The sequence below is a fragment of the Schistocerca americana genome, chromosome 2, assembly GCF_021461395.2.
Source record: "Schistocerca americana isolate TAMUIC-IGC-003095 chromosome 2, iqSchAmer2.1, whole genome shotgun sequence".
Classification (NCBI taxonomy): Eukaryota; Metazoa; Arthropoda; class Insecta; order Orthoptera; family Acrididae; genus Schistocerca; species Schistocerca americana.
The window spans coordinates 624,321,076-624,343,109 of NC_060120.1; the positions used below are offsets into that span (position 1 = coordinate 624,321,076).

The following is a 22,034-nucleotide window of genomic DNA, read 5'->3' on the forward strand; positions in this document are numbered from 1 at the left end:
GTCTACTAATCTGCTCGTAGTAGGTACACTACAATTGTCTCAGCATGTGGCCTAACTAACAAAAAATCATTATCTTTCAATGGTGCCCAATGTGGAGCCATACTAGAACTATTAATTAAAACCATGACATTTCAGTGCTCACTGTGCGAGCTAAATGATAACCAAATTTGTTGTTTGTGGAGAAGGATGGTTTTACATTAATATTCTTAAATTGTTTGCCAATTTTTTTAATGTCCCATAAATTGTGCAGGTCTGTGAGGTGTTTTTTGCCTTTCTGTGGTGTCTGTATTACAAGTACTGGATTTCATTCTGTTGGAGAATCTGTCAGCTGAGTCTGCCAATTATCCAGTATTCACTGCAACTTCTGCTACAGTATTAATTTCTTGTATGTACAGTTTCTGGCTTAACAGAAGTGTCTGTGTGCCCTATGTAGCACATATGTGAGTGCAGCAAACTTATGCATGCATGGATGGTGTGATAAGTTATGTATTGTTGAATCAGTGTAGGTTGGTCTCCTGTAGATAAAATAAGTGTAACATTAAATATTATTTCTTAGGAAGTGTAAACTTGTTACTAAAACGATTTTATTTTTTGTTATTTACATTAATACATACCTTCGAAAATCTGTGTCTCAAATACTGCATATTCCTTATCACAAAGCTCTTCACCAAGATTAATAAAACCCTCATCAACGGATAGGTAGAGGTCAACATACAGCCTCTTCCGACTTTTGCTTTGTTGTTTTTGTACAATGTAACTCCCAGAACTTTGTCTCAGAACATGTCTCACAAATATTGCAGATGCAGGACACCACATTTCAGATATTCTGAAAAAATAATTGCAACATATAAGAGCATACAACGTAATAAAAATCCTATACAGCCTGCTTAAAATTAAAACAGTATTTGTGAATGAAAGAGATTTTGCATTGTTTTGACACACTATGTTGGATTACAAACCTGTTTGCTGATTAATGACAGTTTCCGAAATCCATTATTTTTATGTATATGAAAACACACATCGTAAACTGAACATTAATAGAAAAGAATTGGTTACCTATGAAAATCATCCCCCCCCCCACACACACACATTTGTAGCAATAATGGGAATACGTAGAAAAGGAATGGAAATAGTGTGATGAGAAGGTAGAGCTTGCGCAAAGTAACATGGCACCAGCACAGATGTGTTGGCTCTTCCCATGCAAAAAAACACCCAAGAATGTTTTGTGATAGAGCAGTTGACACAATGGTTAAATATAAACTAAATCATGACAGAAGGAAAAGTGCTCCAGTGTGTTATTAATTGAAGGCACACATTATAAAGTGGCAATTGCCAAATTAGTTAAGAAATGACAATCTCTGAAGAATTTGAGTATATATAATTTCCCTACACTATGAACTGGAAAATGTTGTTGTATTATGTAGCTGCTTCTGTGATAAAGTGGTGCAGCTCCACTGACTTATTATAATGAGAATGGGTGAATGGTTAGAAGGTGCTTGTTGTTTTTATTGTGGTCCTCAGTCCAAAGATTGGTTTGGTGCAGCTCTCCATGCAACTATATCCTGTGCAGCTCTCTTCATCTCTGAGTAACTACTGCAACCTACACCCTTCTGAATCTGCTTACTGTATTCGTCACTTGGTCTCCTTCTATGATTTTTACCTCCCATAATTCCCTACAGTAATAAATTGATGATCCCTTGATGCCTCAGAATGTGTCCTACCAACTGATCCCTTCTTCTAGTCAGGCTGTACAACAAATTTCTCTTCTCGATTCTATTCAGTACCTCTTCATTAGTTACATGATCTACCCATCTAATCTTCAGCATTCTTCTGTAGCACCACATTTCGAAAGCTTCTATTCTCTTCTTGTCTAAACTGTTCATCATCCATGTTTCATTTTCATACATGGCTACACTCCATACATACACTTTCAGAATAGACTTCTTGACACTTAGATCTATACTAGATGTTAACAAATTTCTCTTCTTCAGAAACTCTTTTCTTTCCATTGCATTCTACATTTTATATCCTCCCTACTTCAACTATCATCAGTTATTTTGCCTCCCAAATAGCAAAACTCATCTTCTACTTTAAGTGTCTCATTTCCTAATCTAATTTCCTCAGCAACGCCTGATTTAATTTAACTACATTTCATCATCCTCATTTCACTTTTGTTGATATTCATCTTATATCCTCTTTAGAGTTTCTCTGCATTCCATTAAACTGCTCTTCCAAGTCCTTTGCTGTCTCTGAGAGAATTACAATGCCATTGACAAACATCAAAGCTTTTATTTCTTCTCCCTGCACTTCAATTTCTACTCCAAATTTTCCTTTTGTTTCCTTTACCGTCTGCTCAATATACAGATTGAATAACATTGCAGATAGGCTACAATGCTGTCTCACTCCCTTCTCAACCATTGCTTCCCTTTCATGCCCCTTGACTCATAACTGCCATCTTGTTTCTGTACAAATTGTTAATAGCCTTTCCCCCCTATATTTTACTCCCGCCATCTTTAAAATTTGAAAGAGAGTATTCCAATCAACACTGTAAAAAGCTTTCTCTAAGTCTACAAATGCTGTAAAAGTAGGTTTGCCTTTTTGCCTTTCCTTAACCTATCTTCTATTAGAAGTTGTACTGTTAGTATTGCTCCACTTGTTCCTACATTTCTCCAGAATCCAAACTGATCTTCCCCGAGGTCTGCTTCTATCAGTTTTTCCATTCTTCTGTAAAGGATTTGTGTTAGTATTTTGCAACCATGACTTATTAAACTGATAGTTCGGTAATTTTCACACCTGTCAGCACCTGCTTCTATGAAACTGCAATTATTACAAGGTGTACAACTTTGCTTCCGCCATTTGCTGATAGGTAGCAACAACAGTAAGTAGCGGTCGAAAGAAACAGATCGCATACATAAGGCAGTTAGTTTGGACCTCAGTCAACATAACCTCATTCAAATATTAGTCGATTTGTGTCAGCATCATAGTGTTGTTCTTGATTGAAAATGTCAGTTTACGAGCCTAATTCTCTTCATTTGCTGGAGGTGTTACTGTTTTGTTTCAATATGAAGAAAACAGCGGCCGAGTCTCATCAAATTCTCTCAAGTACATTTGGTAAGGACGCTATTAGTTAAATAATGTGCAGTGAGTGGTTTCAACGCTTCAACAATGGTGATTTTTAACGCCGTAGACCGGCATAGTGGTGGAAGAGAGAATGTTTCCGAATATGCAGAATTGGAGACAATGCTGAGTGAAGACTCGCGTCAAATTCAAGAAGAATTGGCACAATTAGTAGGAGTGACACAGCAAGCCATTTCAAAATGTCTCAAGACCATGGGCATGATTCAGAAAGAAGGAACTTGGCTCCTGTGTGAGCTGAAACCAAGAGAAGTTGAACAGCATTTGCAAACTGTTGCTTCAGAGGCAAGAATGAAAGGGATTTCTGCATTGCATTGTGACCGGGGACAAAAAATGGGTTCATTACAATGACCCTAAACGCAAAAAATCAATGGAGATATCCCGGACATGCTTCCACGTCAACGGCCAAACCGAATATTCACGGCTGTAAGACCATGCTCTGCATTTAGTGGGACCAGCTCGGCGTCTTTTACTATGAGGTGTTAAAACCAAGTCAAACAATCACATGTGCTCATTATCAAACGCAAGCGTCTGAGTAGAGCATTAAAAGGCAAATGGACACAATAAATTTAGAGGCAAGATAAAGTGATTTTGCAGCACGACAACGCTCGACCCCACGTTGCAAAAGGGGTCAACATGTACTTGGAAACATTAAAATGGGAAGTCCTACCCCACCCGCCATATTCTCCTGACATTGCTACCTCTGACTATCACCTGTTTAGATCACTGGCGCATGGCCTGGCTGACCAACACTTCCAATCTCATGAAGAAGTCACAAATTGGATCAATCCATGGATCACTTCAAAAGATGAACAATTTTTTTGACGTGCGATTCGTACACTGCCTGAAAGATGAGAGAAAGTAGTGGCCAGGGATGGAAAATACTTTGAATGATAGCTGTGTACCCAATTAGTTTCATTAAAGACTCAAATGCTGGGGAAAAAATGGCGGAAGCAAAGTTGTACAGCTTGCACATTCTTCTTGAAGTCTGAGGGTACTTCACCTGCCTCATACATCTTGCTCATCAGATGGAAGACTTTTGTCATGGTTGGCTTTCCCAAGGCTTTCAGGAGCTCTAATGGAATGTTGTCTTCTCCCGGGGCCTTGTTTTCACTTAAGTCTTTCAGTGCTTTGTCAAATTTTTCACGCAGTATCATATCTCACTTCTCATCTTCATATTGTCCTCTTCTGTTTCCATCTTACAGACTATTTAACAGGTTAGATAGATTTTCTGTGCGTACATCAACTGTTAAAAATAGGAAGCTGAGCCTTAATTTATTTCATTTCCACTTCCTATTTTTCCAGTTTTATTTCTATGCTCTATCACTTTTCTTCTACTTCAACATGCCTACTTCAGCAATTTCTCCATTGAAAAATGCTTATACAGTTTACAGTTTCTGTCTCACACTAAGCACTAAAATGCATTAAGAGTATTATAATTCATTCAGCTGAAAGATTTTGTTTCAGAATCTCGCTAACAAGCAGTAAGCATGTTGTTGTTACATGTGTTATAAGAAGTTACTTTCTACGCAGATTGTAAATATCTGTAAGTAATATCTCAGCAATGTCAAGCAGTGTAAATGAAAAGTGTGGACTCAAAGTTTCAGTCCAGTCTGCAGTTAAATTCTGCTCCACGAACAGATAATACATAGTAGTGTGAAGCCATCTGACACTGAGCTGTCCTCAACAGCCGAAACACACAGGGAGATCCCCATCTCATTGTCATAAAACCTTGCATTAATTATTCAGTTAAAAAAACTGAATTGTTTATTCTTTGCAAAATAACATTTGAAATGGCAATGTAAAAGACTTCACATAAATCTAATGTGCTGGTCAGTAATCATACGTCAGAATCTTTCATTGTCATTGACCACATACAGTAAAATAGGCTTTCTTAATAATATTAGGTAATATCTTAATAATATTGAGTTAGAGATGAACTTAAATTATTACAATTAACCTTTACAATCCACGTACAGATTAACTATCCTATATACAGCTATAATCCTGAATATTAATGTCAATAGTGCCCATTTCGCAGGGCTCTTTCATTTCGTAATATCGGTTTTTTGTCAGCAAGTCATACAATTTTGTTTTGAATTTTTTGAATGGCAGAGATTGAGCAGTAAGAGGCAGCTTGTTAAAAATTTTGAGGGTCTTTATTTTATGAGAGTTTCCTGTTATAGCTAGCCTGTGTCTTGGAATGTCAATGTTTGCCTTATTTCTGGTGTCATGTTGGTGTATTGTTTTCCTTAAACACATTCTTTAATGCTGTTCTTGACAGAGTGCAGACGCATAGACGTACAGCTTCACAACTGTTGGCAGCTTAAGCCTGATAAAAAGAGGTGACAGTGCTCTTTAGAACCAGCCTTGCATAATATGCGGAAAACTTTTTTTTGGACTTTTAAAATGTTGCTGATATGAGGAGAATGTCCTCATAAGAGAAGGCCATATGAGATGAGAGACAGAGAGAGTCCAAAATATGCCATACGGAGATGATTATTACAAACCATATCTCTCAGTTTCCATATGAGGAGGACACTCGTGAGATCTTTTTACATATTTGATTGATATGTTCTTCCCAACTGGGTTTGGCATCAATATTTATTCCTAAAAGTTTGACACATTTATTTTCTACCTCCTTAATCAATCCTAACACATGCTTTTGAGTTTAATATGGATCACAGACAAGTTTACTGGCTGCAAACCAGTTCAATGCAGAGTCGACAGTTTCTTGCGAGATCTTATTAAGGCTTGGGACATCATGATGCGAAGAAAGTAAAATTGTATCATCACCTTAGCGGATTACAGACTATGATACACAATGGGGCAGCTCATTGATAGCCACAGTGAAAAAGAAGGGGCCAAGGACCGAGCCCTGTGGTACACCTGTGCTAACTTCTATTAAGGGGGATTGTCTATTTTTAATTGAGACAAACTGTCTCTTGTTAGTCAGGTAGGAAGAGATTACTCCCAATGTAGATTTCTGTAGACCATAATACTCCGATTTTGTTAGTAATATGTTAAAAGGAATGCAGTTGAAAGATTTACTTAAATCACATAATACAGGTGACACCATCATCTTAATTTCGAAAGCAGTTAAAGTCTGGTCAACAATTTCTAGAGCAGCTGCAGTGATGATTTTACCTGGCTGAAATCCATACACATACTCACTGTTGTGCAAAAGGGCATATTTTTCAAAGTAATTACTTAATTGAATGTACAAGAATGATTCAAATATTTTTGAGAATAGTGGCACAATAGAAACTGGTCGATAGTTCTGGAGTAGTAGTTCATCACCCCTCTTGTATATGGGGATAACTTTTGAAATTTTGAGCAAATCTGGAAAAACTCCATACTTTAAACATTTGTAAAATAAAAACGTGGCTCACTTATCAAATGAACTGTTCTTTTAACAAGTAAATCTAATGTACTTGTCAGTGATCACATACGTTATCAGTTGTTATGAAATGTAAACTTTTTGTGCACAATACATGATTTATAATCTGGTAATCCTTTATTTTAGTGAAACAATTACCATACCCTGCACATATTAACATAGGTATTCCTTCAGGTAGTATATTAAGACAAATTATAATGTTAATAAATAACAGTGACTTTGCAGAAAATACGGTGCATGGAGAAGAATGCATTTTTGTGATGACACCAATATTATAGTAACTTTAATAAAACACCACAATCGTAGTAGAGAAGGTAAATTAAATTTTTAAGGATATTAACCACTGAGCAGAATATAGTAAATTAAAACTAAACATACAAAAAACAAACAGCACAAACATTGACTCAAAAAGGGAAGCAATTCTGTCACATTACATATAAATGATAAATCTATAGACTGTATAGTAAATACAAATATTTTAGGGATGAATATTGGTTATCAACTGACATGGAATCAACAAAGATACTGCCAAAGAGAATGTCCTCAGTATGTTATGCCTTTCATAGCAAGTTACATCCTTAGGGTCCTATTAATTATCAATATTTAACAGGCAGTAAATTGTGGTGACATGCTGTTATATGTACACTCAATTCAAAGCTACAGGATTACTTGCACAAATGCACAAAACATGGACAATTTTCAATTTACAGAAATGAGCTGTAAGAATAAAGAATAGTATTACATAAGAATTCTATGCAACAGGCTCAGGCCACTTTCTGCCAATACCACACTACCTGCAGCAAACCCACGAACTGTCAAACCTTCATTCCACACCACAACACTTCCTGCTTGCACTGATTTTCAACTGCAGACAGTTTGCTGTCCTGTGTGATTCGCCAAGGAATTGCCATAGGAGCGCAGTTGAGAGAAATGGTTTGAGTTTTACATGCTTGCTTTGGGAGTGAGAAGCTTATGGGGGTCCACTGCGCTGTGTGGACAAAGTAATCAACAGAACTGCTGCAGCTCTGAATAGAAACAAAAACACCACTGTGAAGATTGGGAAGGAAATGTTCAACAAATAAAAAGAAACTGAAAAATCATCAAAACTTACTCCTGGGGGAAAAAATGTTGTATGGATGTATTACCAACATCGACTCATTTGCAGGGGATGCGATTCATCATCATGTTTATGATGATTAGAGCAGGAAGGAACATCCAACACTCAGGAAGTTACTGGTGACACTTAAAGAAACAAAGCTTTTCAAAGCAGTGTTATACCCTCATCCACAGTTTTGCACAACCTATGCTTTTACTATGGAGATTTCTGTGGCCGCAAGCTACTGATGGAGGGAGATAATATAGCTGCATGGCAATTTCGATTTTTAAGTGATATTCATAGCATAAACATCAACAAAGTAGTGTGATTTGACGAAACATGGGTCAGTTCTGGTCACATTGTGAAGGAGGGCTGGACAGACAACACAACTAAAGAAACAATCAGATTGCCTTCCAGCAAGAGGGGCAGACTTATTCTTCTTCATGTTGCCAGGTTTTCTCACAAATAGCCCCCTGCTTTTTAAATCAAAGAAAACCGGAGATTCTCAAGAAGAAACAAACCACTTTACATTTACAAAATTATTCAAAGATCCACTAATACCAAATCTTGAATAACCATCAACAATAGTTCTAGGTAATGCTCCTTACCATTCAGTTGAGGTTGACAATGCACCTACCATGGCAAACCAGAAGAAGGAAATCATTAACTGGTTTCAGTGCCATAATGTTGATGTAAGTGATGACCTTAAAAAGGTGGCACTTATGGGGGAAAAAAAACTCCCTCTAAGCCACAGTTCTCTCTATACGAATTCGATGAACTGACAAAGAAACATAGACATAAAGTCATTAGGCTACCACCTTACCACTGCCATTTCAACCCAACACAGTTAATATGGGCCCAAATTAAAGTTTACATTGGCAGAAATAATAATAAATTTACCCTCTCTGCAGTCAAAGCACTCACAAGAGAAGCTGTCAGGAATATCATCTCTGCAGATTGGAAGAAGTTTTGAAATTTGAATAAGATGGTCTTAATGGCAACTAATTCCACAGCAAGTTCATCTCTCGAATTCAATCTGTACCACACAAAATAAATATCACTGTTTACAATATAACTACTGTAAAAAAGAGGCCCTGTTATTTGTATTGCATTTGTTCTTTCTAAACAACAGAAATTGGTCTATTTAATACACATTTTCACACAGTGATAAACAGCCTTAATCTTCCAGAATGAGACTTTCACTCTGCAGCGGAGTGTGCGCTGGTATGAAACTTCCTGGCAGATTAAAACTGTGTGCCCAACCGAGACTCGAACTCGGGACCTTTGCCTTTCGCGGGCAAGTGCTCTACCAACTGAGCTACCGAAGCATGACTCACGCCCGGTACTCACAGCTTTACTTCTGCCAGTACCTCGTCTCCTACCTTCCAACTTTACAGAAGCTCTCCTGCGAACCTGCTAGGTTCTTACGTTTTTTCCCCTTGTACTGGGCCGATGAATTGTAAATCATTGTAAAAATGGTTTCTGGATGGATAAATTACTATATTAGATTATGCACTAAGATGGAAGTGCCCTAAAAACATGATATGGGGGAGGCTCTAGACAAGCAAGCTCCATTCAAATGGTGTATAATCCGTGGATATATTTTATGACAGAAGGAGTCATCTGCCACATAAATAAAGGGCAGACTGGAGCATTTTACACAAATGCTGAAAACAAATGCAGGTGCTGCTGTATGCAATAGTGTTTCATAGAGGAAGACACACGTTCACTATGAGGTCAACATAAGGAAGAGGGCAGGCTAACAGAAGGAAATAATAATTGTATGACAATACCATCGGAGTTCTGATTCATGATTCATGAACTGAAAATGTCATTCTTCTGTATCAATCCATCTCTTTCAGCTCCCTATAAGTTCTTGAAATGGAGTAGAAAAAAAGTACTTACATCACTGAACCTTTTTTTATTTTTCAATGTAGTCTTATTGTAGATTAATGCACTTGGGCCAATGATGTTCCAGTGCCTTGATCCCATCTCAAAAAGGTTTCCTCCAGGCTTGCAAAATAGCTGTAAACTCTGGCTATCAATTCTTCATTTGAAGTGAATCTTCGTTCACCAAGAAAAATTTTCAGTTCTGGCAAGAGATGGAAGTCTGACGGAGCCACATCAGGGGAATAAGGCAGGTGTGGCAACAATTCATACTTAGTTCATGTAATTCTGCCATGGCGACAACACGTGTGCGGGAACCCATTATCCTCCAAATAAAACTCGTGCACTGGTGGGGAGCGCCAAAGATGACCTCGGTTTGAGGAAGGCCGGCGTGTACCAGATTCCGTGTCAGTGTGGCAAGTCGTATATTGGTCAGACGATGCGTACCGTCGAGGATCGATGCCGTGAACACCAGAGGCACACTCGTCTGATGTATCCGAGCAAGTCGGCGGTCGCTGAACATTGTTTGTCGGAAAATCACGCCATGGAATATGACCGCACGAGGATTCTGGTACAGACGTCGAGATACTGGGACAGCATTGTTAGAGAGGCCATCGAAATTCGCACCAATGACGACCTCATAAACCGTGACTGTGGCTATAATCTTAGCAAGGCTTGGGAACCAGCGATCGGGTTAATCAAGAGTAAATCGAGCAAACGTACAGTTGTGACGACCACGGCGGACAGAGCCATCACTCAGACGTCATCTCAGACGCCGTCGCAATCTGTTCCACCGCGCGACCATGGCGCGGGGCGCGGATGGCGGAGGGAGCGCGCCGCGGGCGGAGGGTATTTAAATCGGTCGCCGCCGCGACCGAACCCAGTTCCCTCTGAGCAGCCATAGCGTACGGATCTCCGTGCCGGCACGTTCACAGGAGCTCAGTCCGTCAGTTCACCTGATGATGGCGACATGTATGATCGCCGAAATATTGTGCCCGTTGGACACTATAGACCGGCAGCACACCCGTGGATATTTTGACTATTATTCCGATATGTCCATCGTCATGCGCTTTTGATCCAGCTTCAACAGTCGCAGCACCCACCTTGCAGATAATTTTTTTCATTTTTAATTCTTCAGTTAAAATGTAATATATCCCTTCAGATGACATCTGGCAAGCGTGAGCAATTTCATGCACTTTCAATTGGCGATCATCCGTGACCATTTTGTGCACTTTTGCAATGATTTCTGGAATAATGACACATCTTGGCCGACCATAATTTAAGTTCTCCCGACCAAATTTAAATTCATTTGCCCACTTGGCAACAGTTGAATATGAAGGAGCAGAGTACCCCAGTGTATTCTGAAAATCGGCATGAATGTCCTTTGCTTTCATTCCTTTCTTTACAAAGTACTTAATCACTGCTCGAATCTCGATTTTCTCCATCTTCGCAAATCACTATGTGGGAACAAAAACCGAGCCACGTCACCGCCACACCTCTCTTCAAAGAACACTGATGTGGCACATTTGTACAGGCAACAGTCCAATGAATATCATGTGAACAACTCATTGCACTAGTGGTGACCTCTCTGGTGATTCCAAGAACTTTTCAAACCACCCTCGTATTAATCCATAATGAAAATTTAGCCATTTTTTTCTGTCTGTTTTAACTACATGCTTTACAACAAAGCAATCTCTATTTTATGTTTAATTTCATTTCTTTTCCCATCCTGACACCATCCTCTTTCCTTTCCATTCTTCTTCACTACTAGCCTTTCCATCCAAATACTTTTCTCTTGTCATCAGGTGCCTTTCCTCACGTTTCTTAAAATATTTTCAAATCTGTTTTTGAAATTTGTATACATTCAAGACAGCGCAACATGTCTCTCACATGATATCCAGATTATCACCACAAACAAAATGTTGTCTGACATGCTATTTTATGTGCCTAATTGACAGAACAGCCTGAGATTAATCTGGTGTGTTGTTCAGTTAAAGGATATTAACTGATAGTGATAGGCAACTATAACTGAGTAGGTGGAAGAATGTCCCTAATAGCTGTGAGTGCTGTTCACAAAGCACCAAGCATCCAGTGCACGTTGGTCTATCGATTACTCACACGATTTTGAATGCATTGCTGTTGATTTTTGAATATTTTTGATCAAATTCTAAGTTGATTTCTGAATGAATCGTAAATTGATTTGTGAATGAATCGTAAATTGATTTTTGAATGCGTGCATAGTGTACGTGATGTCTCTGCCAGAGGAATCCCCGTCGCATCTAGAGATAAGCTTTCCGACAGACAAAAGGGGACGGGTCTATACAAGCTGAGCGAATAATGCTGGAAGGCTGGCAGCCGCTGAAGTTCTATTCTTGGAGTAGCACGGAAAACACGTTGTACGTACACGTAATAACGCCTAACCGGAGAATAAATGCGGAATAACTACACCGGCGATTGTGGCAGGGTTAGTGAAGTTAACCAGAGAATAAATGTTGACACTGGCAGGAATAGTTACAGAATTAGTGATGACAAGATTGTTAGAACGAGGAATGAGAAGAAATGCCGACTCACACAAGTTACAGAAGAATATGACGATTCCAAATTTATATAAAAATTTCGTACTACCACTTTTCGATCTCATGCTTCAGAAGCTAGAGAGTATGAATGACATATGAAACTATTTCCTAACATAAAACTTTTTGCTTATAGTAGGCCTAATAGGCATTTGATACAGACAGTGACAAAATACACGTAATCAGATCGAGAAACCACACCAGTCTTAGGTACTTATTTGTATTAACAGCTTTTCTAGTATTAGACAACGACATTTCGTTTTTTCATATAGCAAAACATTGACGAACTTTGATAAGGTAATAGATTCTTTCCCAGAAAGGAAAGTACACCATATAAAGCTGTGGCAAGATTAGAGAGAAAAAAAAGCTAGGCCTTTTGGGCTGAAGAAATGTGTACTGTCTTGCTTCTCTCTTGTCTTTGCTCATTTTATGTATCATATATTTAATTTTATGCCACACAAAACAACAAGTTATTAGCTAATAGGCAGTAAAGACTGCAAATTTTCTGAAGAGTTCTTGTTCTGCCAATTACGAATAATCCCATCTAGTATTAATTGAGAGATTTTTTTAAGAGGGGCAGGATGTCAAACCGACCGACTAGGAGTAGGAGAGGCACCACAGGACATTTTAATTTCCACTGGCCGGAATATAGGTCGATTGCACTCATTACAAAATACTACATGTTAGAATTCCACAGAGCGATATGCCGAGACGTCCGATGGAAGAATGCTGTGTGAAGAGGCTTGGCACTGCACTCCGGCACACTTTAAGGCCAAATAACATGTCTTACGTTCCCTCATATATGTTTTATGTATCAGACTCTTCAGAAAGATATGCGCTACAAAATGAAGATATTTTTGAAAAGTCGATTTTTTAAATTTATCTCAAACGCTCGAGGGAGGGGGAGCGCCACTATATAATATTGTCCCAGTTCGGAAATATCGTAGATCCGGACCTGATGCACAGAGCAGTCTGAGTTGTAGTGGGGAGCTGGTAGTCTCCATGTGACCTGTGTTTACGTGAAGTGATTTTGTTGTTTCCTCTTCGTTTATTGCTCTCATGTACAATGAAAACAAAATGGATTTCTGTGGCCGGGAGCTATCAAGTGAATTAAAATACATTCACATAATTACAGAAAGCTAAAATATATTATTAGTTTCAGATTTTATTTTGTTTCCACCTTTCTGACAGTCAAGCGATCATCGCCTTGCAGAACAATGAAGTTATTTTTGTCGGTTTGTTAAAGAAATTTGACTTTTGTTAATCTCTTCTGCTGAGGCCAATTTAATTGAAACAAAGTGTTTAATTCCACACTATTGGCTAGTTTCACCTGTTCGCTGCATTTCAAGTTCACATTTTCATCTTCTAGCACGTATGGTATTATGCCGTAATAAAGAACCAAACATGAGATGGTACTGGTACTCCAAGAAAATTGGCATCTGATTCTGGACATACGAATGTGCACTTTAAGCCGAATTATGCATTTTAGTATGGTTCACAAAATTCCCATGCTCTTGGAGTATCCTCTAATGTCTTGTTTCTTTTATGACATAACGTAAGATCTTTTAATGTTTACACGTACGAACATACTGGCTTCCTGCATCATCATAGCTGCCCAAGTGCGGCGACGCCTGTCATCTGGTGCAACTGCTGAAACAAATCCATTTGTAACAGGTCGCGGGAAAATATTCTGAATGGTTGTTCCAAAAGCGTTATTTTCAAGTAAAGTAAATTTCCTTTCACACAAGATGAACTCTGTGCATGACTGTCCAATGAATTTCTTAAATCACAGAATGTTTGACTCTCATTCAAAAATCAAATCTTTGAGGACGACCATTTAGAATATTTTCGAGCCCAGAAGATCAAACATTTAAGTCGTTTTTAAAAATTTTACTGGCACATTTGTGTCATGTATCTTAAAGCGTAACACGCGCAAAAAAGATCAACATTATGTCTGAAAGCTTAGCTTCTCTTGCGGCTTATTAATCTTAGAGACCATTATTATACGTGAAAGCTTTTCTTTTCTTGTAGCAACACTATTATAGTAATTTAAACCATTACCTTTTCCTATTTGTGTGGTCTCACAACTTAACAGTGATGTTGCTATTAGCTGACAACATCACATATCCTATGCTCTGAATATCCGCTGTCATTGGCTGCAGAGAACGCTTGACATGAGCTACGACTGGCTTACAAAAGCGCATTGCAATCTCGATTTCAATCCAGAAAGTAACATGCGGTGTTTGGTGGAATTTGAATTTATACTTTCGTAATACAAAAATATGCAGTGTACATTTTGCTACATATCAGACATCTTTCCAAAACGTGTTTTTTCCCCTGAGTTTCGTTTTCTAAAGTGCCGGGAAATTCTAAGCGGGTGTATAAAACCACAACCATATAAAGGATTGATAAGTTTTACAGTTCTGAGGAAAAGTATACTGTTACTTAACACGGAAAAAATGTATTTTCATCCGGGAGAAAGTGTATTTTTAACCGGGAAATCCGGGAAGTTTTTTTTCCTTGTCCACATATACACCCTGCAAGGGCGATACCCGAGGCGAAAGCACCACAGTCAGCACTGTTGAGAGTCCATCTCTCTGAGGGAGGGAAAGGACAATCAGGAACTGGTCACAGACACACAGGTCATTGTAGACTCTCCAGTGTATGGATGGGGAAAGACAAAGGCTGCAGATGAAAGGTAAATGACAGAGAAATTTCTGTGCACCACAGTGAAGTGTGTGGGGGCACCAGTATTCCAGAGGCAAAGGCTAAGTTTTGCCAGTAAGTTTTCAAGTCCTTTAATTGCAGCCAGTGATCATAGTTCCACCCCAAAAAGGATTGGTTGGTTGGTTGATTTGGGGAAGGGGACCAACCAGTGAGGTCACTAGTCCCATCAGATTAGGAAGGAAGTCAACCATGCCCTTTCAAAGGAACCATACTGGCATTTGCCTGAAGCGATTTACAGAAATCACGGAAAACCTAAATTAGATTGGGCAGATGTGGATTTGAATCATCTTCCTCCCAAATACTAGTCCAAAAAAGATTATGAGCATTGAAATAACCCAAGATTAGGAAAGGTGAGGGTAGCTGAGATACCAATGCAAACAATTTGTTCATAGAGACTTCACCATCGGGAGAGAGGTAAACGCTGCAGATGATATCATCTTGAAATGCCCTTATCCGAACAGCCACAGCCTCCTAAGGTATATTCAGAGGCACAAGTTCACTATACAGAGTGTCCAGAACATATTTGCAAACTCCACCCGACACCCTGTCACAGGTAGCATGATTCTTATAATATCCCCTGTACCCACAAAGGTCCAGGGTCTGCATTGCTGGAAACCAAGTCTCCTGAACGGCAATGCAGAAGGCAGGGGAACTGCTTACAAGATGTCATAGTTCAGCCAAGTCGTGGAATAAACCTATTACAATTAAATTGGAGAATAATGTTGTTGACGTTCTGTCAGGTTGTAAAGGGCCTAAGGAGACAGGTTATGGCCCGGTGTCACCAGCTGCTGCTAGCTGAGGGGTTATTGCATTACTACACATAGGTTTCGGGTTCTGTTGTGTGGTGCACACTGGAGCCTCAGGGGCCGCCGGAATCTCTGATTGGTTGGTTGGTTGATTGGGGCTGAAGGGACCAAACAGCAAGGTCATCAGTCCCTTGTTGCAAATGTGGTCCATTCAGATAGTGTGACATCTCAAAAAAGTCAGAACGATAAAAGGGAAAAGGCTAAAAGTGCAGTCATGTCGTCAACGGTAAAAACAAAATGAGGTAATACAGCAAGAGAGCGACCCCAACGCTACCATAGAGGCAGAAAATATCCCACCTCTGAAGCAGTAGAGGCAAGACCACTTGCGACTTAAAAGCGTTCAACCGCTAGAATGTAGAAGTGCTTATGGGAAAAGGAGACTAACCAATACTAAAAAATGATAGAAACAGAGTAAAAGAGGAAGAAAAGAGGATCTTGGCCAGGGAGGGGAGTCGGGAACCTCCAAAAACAGCTTACAGTGGGAGGTAACCCAACGCTCACCGCCCTGCCCCAACACCAGAGTGAGACTAAAAACCTTAAAACTGAGAATAGAAACCACTTTCCCGGAGGAAACTAAGAACCTGTTCGACTATCCGGGAATCGTCAACCAACATTAAAGGTAAAGTGCAGAGCAGTCTGTACTTAATATGCAGAGCCAAAAGAAGAGGGCATTCCACCAAAATGTGGGCTACTGACTGGAAGCCTCCACAACCACAAAGTGGGGGTGGCTCATTATGCAAAAGAAAACCATAGGTCAGCCTGGTATGGCTGATGCGGAGACGACAGTGTGGTCGAGTCCTTTCGGGAGAGGTGAAAGGAAGAACACCACGGGCCTGGTGTCACCTTAATCGCACGAAGTTTATTAGACAGGGAGGTAGGCTCCCAAGAGTTGGCCCATGATTGTGCGACGTGGGATTTGATGTGAAGCCGTAAATCCGCTGCAGGTGGGGTTACAGAGAACGGAAGGGGGGGGGGGGGGGGGGGGGGGGGGGGGGAGTGACTGCTCCCCCAGCCAAACGATCAGCAAGCTCATTTCATTGCCTGGGATACCCACACGGCCAGGGACCCAAAGGAAGTCGACGGAATAAGCAGCACGGTGAAAATCGGCGAGATGGTCATGGATGGCCAAGACCAAGCGATGGTGCAAAAAACACCAGTCAATAGCCAGAAGGCCACTCATTGAGTCCATACATAACATAAGGAAGTTGTGTTGGGACTGTTTAATAACGGTAAGGTCCTGGGAAATTGCCATCAATTCCGCAGTAAAAAAAACCCCATGTAGATCGCAGCAGATGATTTTCTGTGCCAATAGAGGACGTGAAGGCATATCTGACACGATCACCAGATTTAGAGCCATTGGTGTAAAAAACAATAGCATCCCGAAACTCCCATAAAATTCGGCAGAAAAAGGAATGGAACACCTTCGGGCGGATGGAATCTTTCGGACCTCGGTGGAGATCCATCCGAATTTGGGGACGAGGAACTAACCAAGGGGAGGTGGTGCGGAGGGAGCATGGAAGACAGGACAAAGAAGGAAGCTGAAAATCACAGCGAAGAGACGCAAGGCGGAGCCCAACAGGTAAACCCGCCTGAGGGCGGGAATCAGGTGGGCGACATCCATGGTCTGGGAACAGGATAGAACAGGAAGGATGAGTGGGAGAGGAACAGACAGCGATTGCATAAGACACCAGAAGCTGGGTCCACCGAACAGAAAGGGGGGTGATCCCAGCTTCAACCAGGAGACCATCAACAGGGCTAGTAGGGAAGGCACCGGTGGCCAAACGGATACCACGATGGTGGACTGGATCCAGAAAGTGCAGTGTGGAAGGAGCAGCCGAACCATTAACTTGACAACCATAGCCCAAGCGAGACAGAACTAAAGCACGATAAAGGCAGAGAAGGATGGAGCAGTCCGCATCTCAAGAGGTGTGGGCAAGGAAGCGAAGAACATTAAGTTTACGGAAACATCCTACCTTTAGAAGTCGGATATGGGGCAGCCAAGTGAGCTTGTTGTCGATAAGAAGACCCAGGAGATGAAACTGTGGGACCATAGGCAATCATCGTGCATCGAGATAGAGCTCTGGATCGGGGTGGATCATAGTACGGCGACAGAAGTGGACCACCCACGATTTTAAAGAAGAGAATTGAAACCCGTGTGAGAGGGTCCACACAGAGGCACGCCGTATAGCTCCCTGGAGCTGCCGCTCTGCAGAGGCCATCGAAGAGGAACTAACCCAAATGCAGAAATCATCCACATACAGGGCAGGGGCGACCAAAGGACCGACAGATGCCACTAGTCAAATCAATAGCAATGATGAAAAGAAATAAACTCAATACAGAACCCTGTAGGGTGCCAGTATCCTGGATCCGTGGAGAACTAAAAACAGTACCAACCTGAACCCTGAACGACCGATGGAACAGGAACTGGAGGATAAAAATCGGGAGTGGGCACCGAAGACCCCACTGATGAAGTGTAAGAAAGACGTGATGGTGCCAAGCCGTGACATAGGCCTTGCGAAGGTCGAAAAATACTGCAACCGAATGGTGATGCTGGGAAAAAGCTTGCCGAACTGTGGATCCTAAGCGAAGCAAACGATCGATCGGAGACCGTCCCTCTCGGAAGCCACAGTGGTAAGGGGACAATAGATCCCGAATTTCGAGGACCCAATTGAGCCTATAGGCTACCACCCATTCAAATAACTTGCAAACAACATTTGTCCATTCAAATAACTTGCAAACAACATTTGTCAGACTAATTGGCCAATAGCTTTCAACAAATAGGGGGTTCATACCAGGCCTAAGGACAGGTACCACGATGCTATCCGTCCCCTGAGAAGGGAAGTCACCCTGGAGCCAAATACGGTTGAACACCCGGAGAAGATGTTACTGTTGTGGAGCACTGAGATGTTGAAGCAGTTGGTTATGAATGGAGTCTAGACCAGGTGCCATATCATGAGAAGAAGAAAGTGCGGAAAGAAATTCCCATTCAGTAAAAGGTTCATTGTAAGATTCTGACTGACATGGGGTAAAACATACGGCGGAAGCTTCGGCCCGCTGTTTCCGGTGAAGGAAAGCAGCCGGATAGGAGGCTGATGCTGATGCCGTTGCAAAATGGGTCGCAAGATGTTCCGCAAGAATCAATAGGTCCGTACAAAGGCCATCTGGAAGGTGAAGGCCTGGGAGGGCGGACTGCCAATGGCACCCTTGGAGAGAGCAAAGTGTAGCCTATACCCGTGACATAGGGACAGTAGAACCGAGGGAAGAAACATAGCGTTCCCAACATATCCGTATGCTCTGTTTGATTAAATAACGGGCTTTAGCGCAAAGGCGTTTAAAGGTAATAAGGTTGGCAATGGATGGGTGCCTCTTAAGGTGTTGCAAAGCTCGACGGCGATCACGGATGGCTATGGCAATGGCCGTACTCCACAATGGGACTTGCTGGCGGCGAAAAGGTCCACATGAGAGCGGTACAGTAAGGCTAGCAGCGCGAACAATCGCATCACGTAGGATGTCATCAATACAACCCAACAAAGAGGGAGAAAACATGACCTGTGCAGTGTATAGGGGCCAATCGGAGCATTGGAAAGACCAACGAGGTCACCAGTCCATTGGGGAGCGGGAAGGGAGCGAGAGAATCAACAGGAAATGGTCACTATCACAAAGGTCGTCGTGTGGCGACCAGTGTAATAAAAGGAGGAGGGAGGGAGAAGAAAGAGAAAGATCAACGGGCAGAAAAGGTACCTTGACCGGCACTGAAATGAGTAGGGGAGCTATCATTAAAAAGGCACAAGTCGTGGTCTGCAATAAACTGGTCTATGAGAAGACCTCGTCTAGATGGAAATGCACTGCCCCATAAGGGATGATGAGCATTAAAATCCCCAAGAAGGAGGAAGGGAGGAGGAAGTTGCTGAAGAAGGGCAGTTAAGGCAGCAGGTGTAAGAGTCCCGTCAGGAGGGAGATAAAGACTGCAAACCGTGACCTCAGAGTCCAGGTGGACCCTAACAGCTACCACTTCCAATGTAGTTTGAAGAGGAATCCACATGCTAGCAACGTCTGTACAGACCAATGTACAAATGCCACCAGAAGCCCACAGGGGGCCGACCCGATTTCGACGGAAAACACGGAACCCACAGAGGGTCGGTGAGTGATCATCAGTAAAATGTAGAACCACACAAGCTGCAGAGTAAGACGAAATAAGGGATTTCAACTCCGGAAGGTGACGGTAATATCCATTACAATTCCATTGGATAACCACTGAACGATGATTCAAATGGGGGTTGAACAGGCTAAAGCCAGTCATGCTGCCGGGTCACCACCCGTCACCGACAAGGAGGGGGTTGGTAAGCCAGGGATGGGACCTCTGGTGACACCAGAGGCTCGTTGCCCCAGGACTTATGTTTCTTCTTCTTTTCTGTTTGAGATCGAGGAGGGCTGTGTGGCATAAAGGAGACAGCTGCAACAAGATCGGGCGACCTGGGGACCGAAAGACCGTGGTACTCGCGGTCGTCGCGTGGCAGCAGACCTTTGGCCTGGAAGGTTCCAGGAAGGGACGCCCTTGATCGGCAGACGCCGAAGAAGTGGGACACTTCTCCAGCTGGGGAGGGGGAGCAGCGCCTGGAGGAGAAGGTGTGGGAGCCACAGGGGAGGGGGGGAGAAGAGGGGTCTGGGGGGGGGGGGGGGGGAGGGGTGAAGCATAACTAGATGTCATGGACACAGGGTGAAGACGTGCATACTTCTTACGCGCCTCAGTGTAGGTTAAACGATCAAGGGACTTATACTCCTGTATCTCCTTTTTCTTCTTATATACGGGGCAATCTGGTGAACATGGAGAATGATTGCCATGACAATTAACACATGCAGGAGGGGGAACACAGGAACTCCCCTCATGGAGTGGATGTCCACAGACACCACAGAGAGGGGCCTGCGAACAGCGGAAAGACATGTGTCCAAAACGCAAGCACTTAAAACACCTCAGAGGACGTGGGATGTATGGCTTCACATCACATCAATAAACTATAATCTTTACTATCTCAGGAATGGTACCCCTTCAAAGGTCAGGATAAAGGCACCAGTATCAATGTGATTGTCCTTTGGACGCTTCTGAACACGCTGAACAAAGTGAACACACCTCCGTCCGAGATTGTCCCGAAGTTCCTCATCAGTTTGAAGGATGAGGTCCCTGTGAAAAATCACACCTTGAACCACATTTAGAGACAGGTGGGGGGTAATGGACACAGGAATTGTGCCAAGATGGTTACAGGCACAAAGGGCCGCAAACTGGGCAGCTGAAGCAGTTTTAATCAACAACGAACGCGACTGCAACTTGCTCAGGGAGTCCACTTCACCGAACTTTTCTTCAATGTGTTCCACAAAGAATAAAGGTTTGGTATTGGTTATTGGTGAAAGTATCCCCACCAGTCCTGGTGCAAACCAGATAGCGGGGGAAAGGTTTTGCCCCTAGCCGACGGGCCTGACCTTCCTCCCAGGGGTAGCCATGGAAGGGAAGGCCGAAGGGGCAGGAGAAGCAGTACTAAAAGAATCAGTGCCAGGCAGAGAGACAGCTGCAGAAGAATGGCCAGAGTTCTGGACCCGTATGTGTTTCATTTGCATAGCGTCCGCCCTGATACCACCCACTCCAATCAGGGGCTCTCCTCACAGGTGCCACCCAGCCACAGCAAGGGCCATCTGGCACGGCAGCCATTGCCGGGAGTTCCGATGCTCCAGGATGACAAGCAACCACTTCTAGGCTTACATGAGGTGGTCACAGCTCATGTATCAGAAGTGTGATCCCCGTGGGTTCAGGGGGCTCAACCAAAAAGGTACATAGCGACCCCACCACACGGGCTGGCTACCGTGCAGGCTATGCACCCTAGCATCAGACAACGACATGAAAGAAAAGGTGGAATGAAATAGGAGGGCACACGACGGAGATACTAGGTAAGGTGCTCTTCCCCAAATGGCTCACACTATGGAAGAGAAATTTAGTAATGGAGGTCAAACCCCAGAGGGGGACTAGGGAATGCCAAAAGGATGAGGTGATTACGCAACAAAACTAAATTGCAAAACCAACATAACCAGGAGGATAGCAGGGCCAACATAAGCAAGGACACCAAGACAGAGAGAGGAGTGGGCGAAGGGGAAGGAGCAAGGAGAGGAAAGGAGGGAAAGGGCAAGGAAATGCAGCTCTGGAAAGAAGGAAGGCTGCAATAGCTCTGGGCCTCTTGCTCGCCACGCACGTACTCACGAAACAACCGTGAGCCCCCTGGGGGGCCAGACTCTCTACCTCGGTAAAATCTGGTGGTGTGGGCGCCACCGGAATATTCTTCTTGGAGAACTTTTTCTTTTCTTTCCTCTCCTTAGAGAATTTTGATGACTGTGATGGCTTCTCTGAATCATTTTCACCTAAAGAT

General features: G+C 42.3%; 1 protein-coding gene across 3 annotated transcripts in view; it reads right to left on the reverse strand.

The window, feature by feature from the left end:
- LOC124596376 (putative ATP-dependent RNA helicase TDRD12) overlaps window positions 1–22,034 on the reverse strand; it is a 470,123-nt gene that overhangs the window by 428,159 nt on the left and 19,930 nt on the right. For 2 of the 3 annotated variants that reach the window (XM_047135490.1, XM_047135489.1), the window contains exon 4: window positions 615–826. In XM_047135490.1, the coding sequence (XP_046991446.1) occupies window positions 615–826 (212 nt within the window). Of the gene's footprint in view, window positions 1–614; window positions 827–22,034 lie in introns of those variants that run through there. The other variant, XM_047135491.1, reaches the window with a different exon arrangement.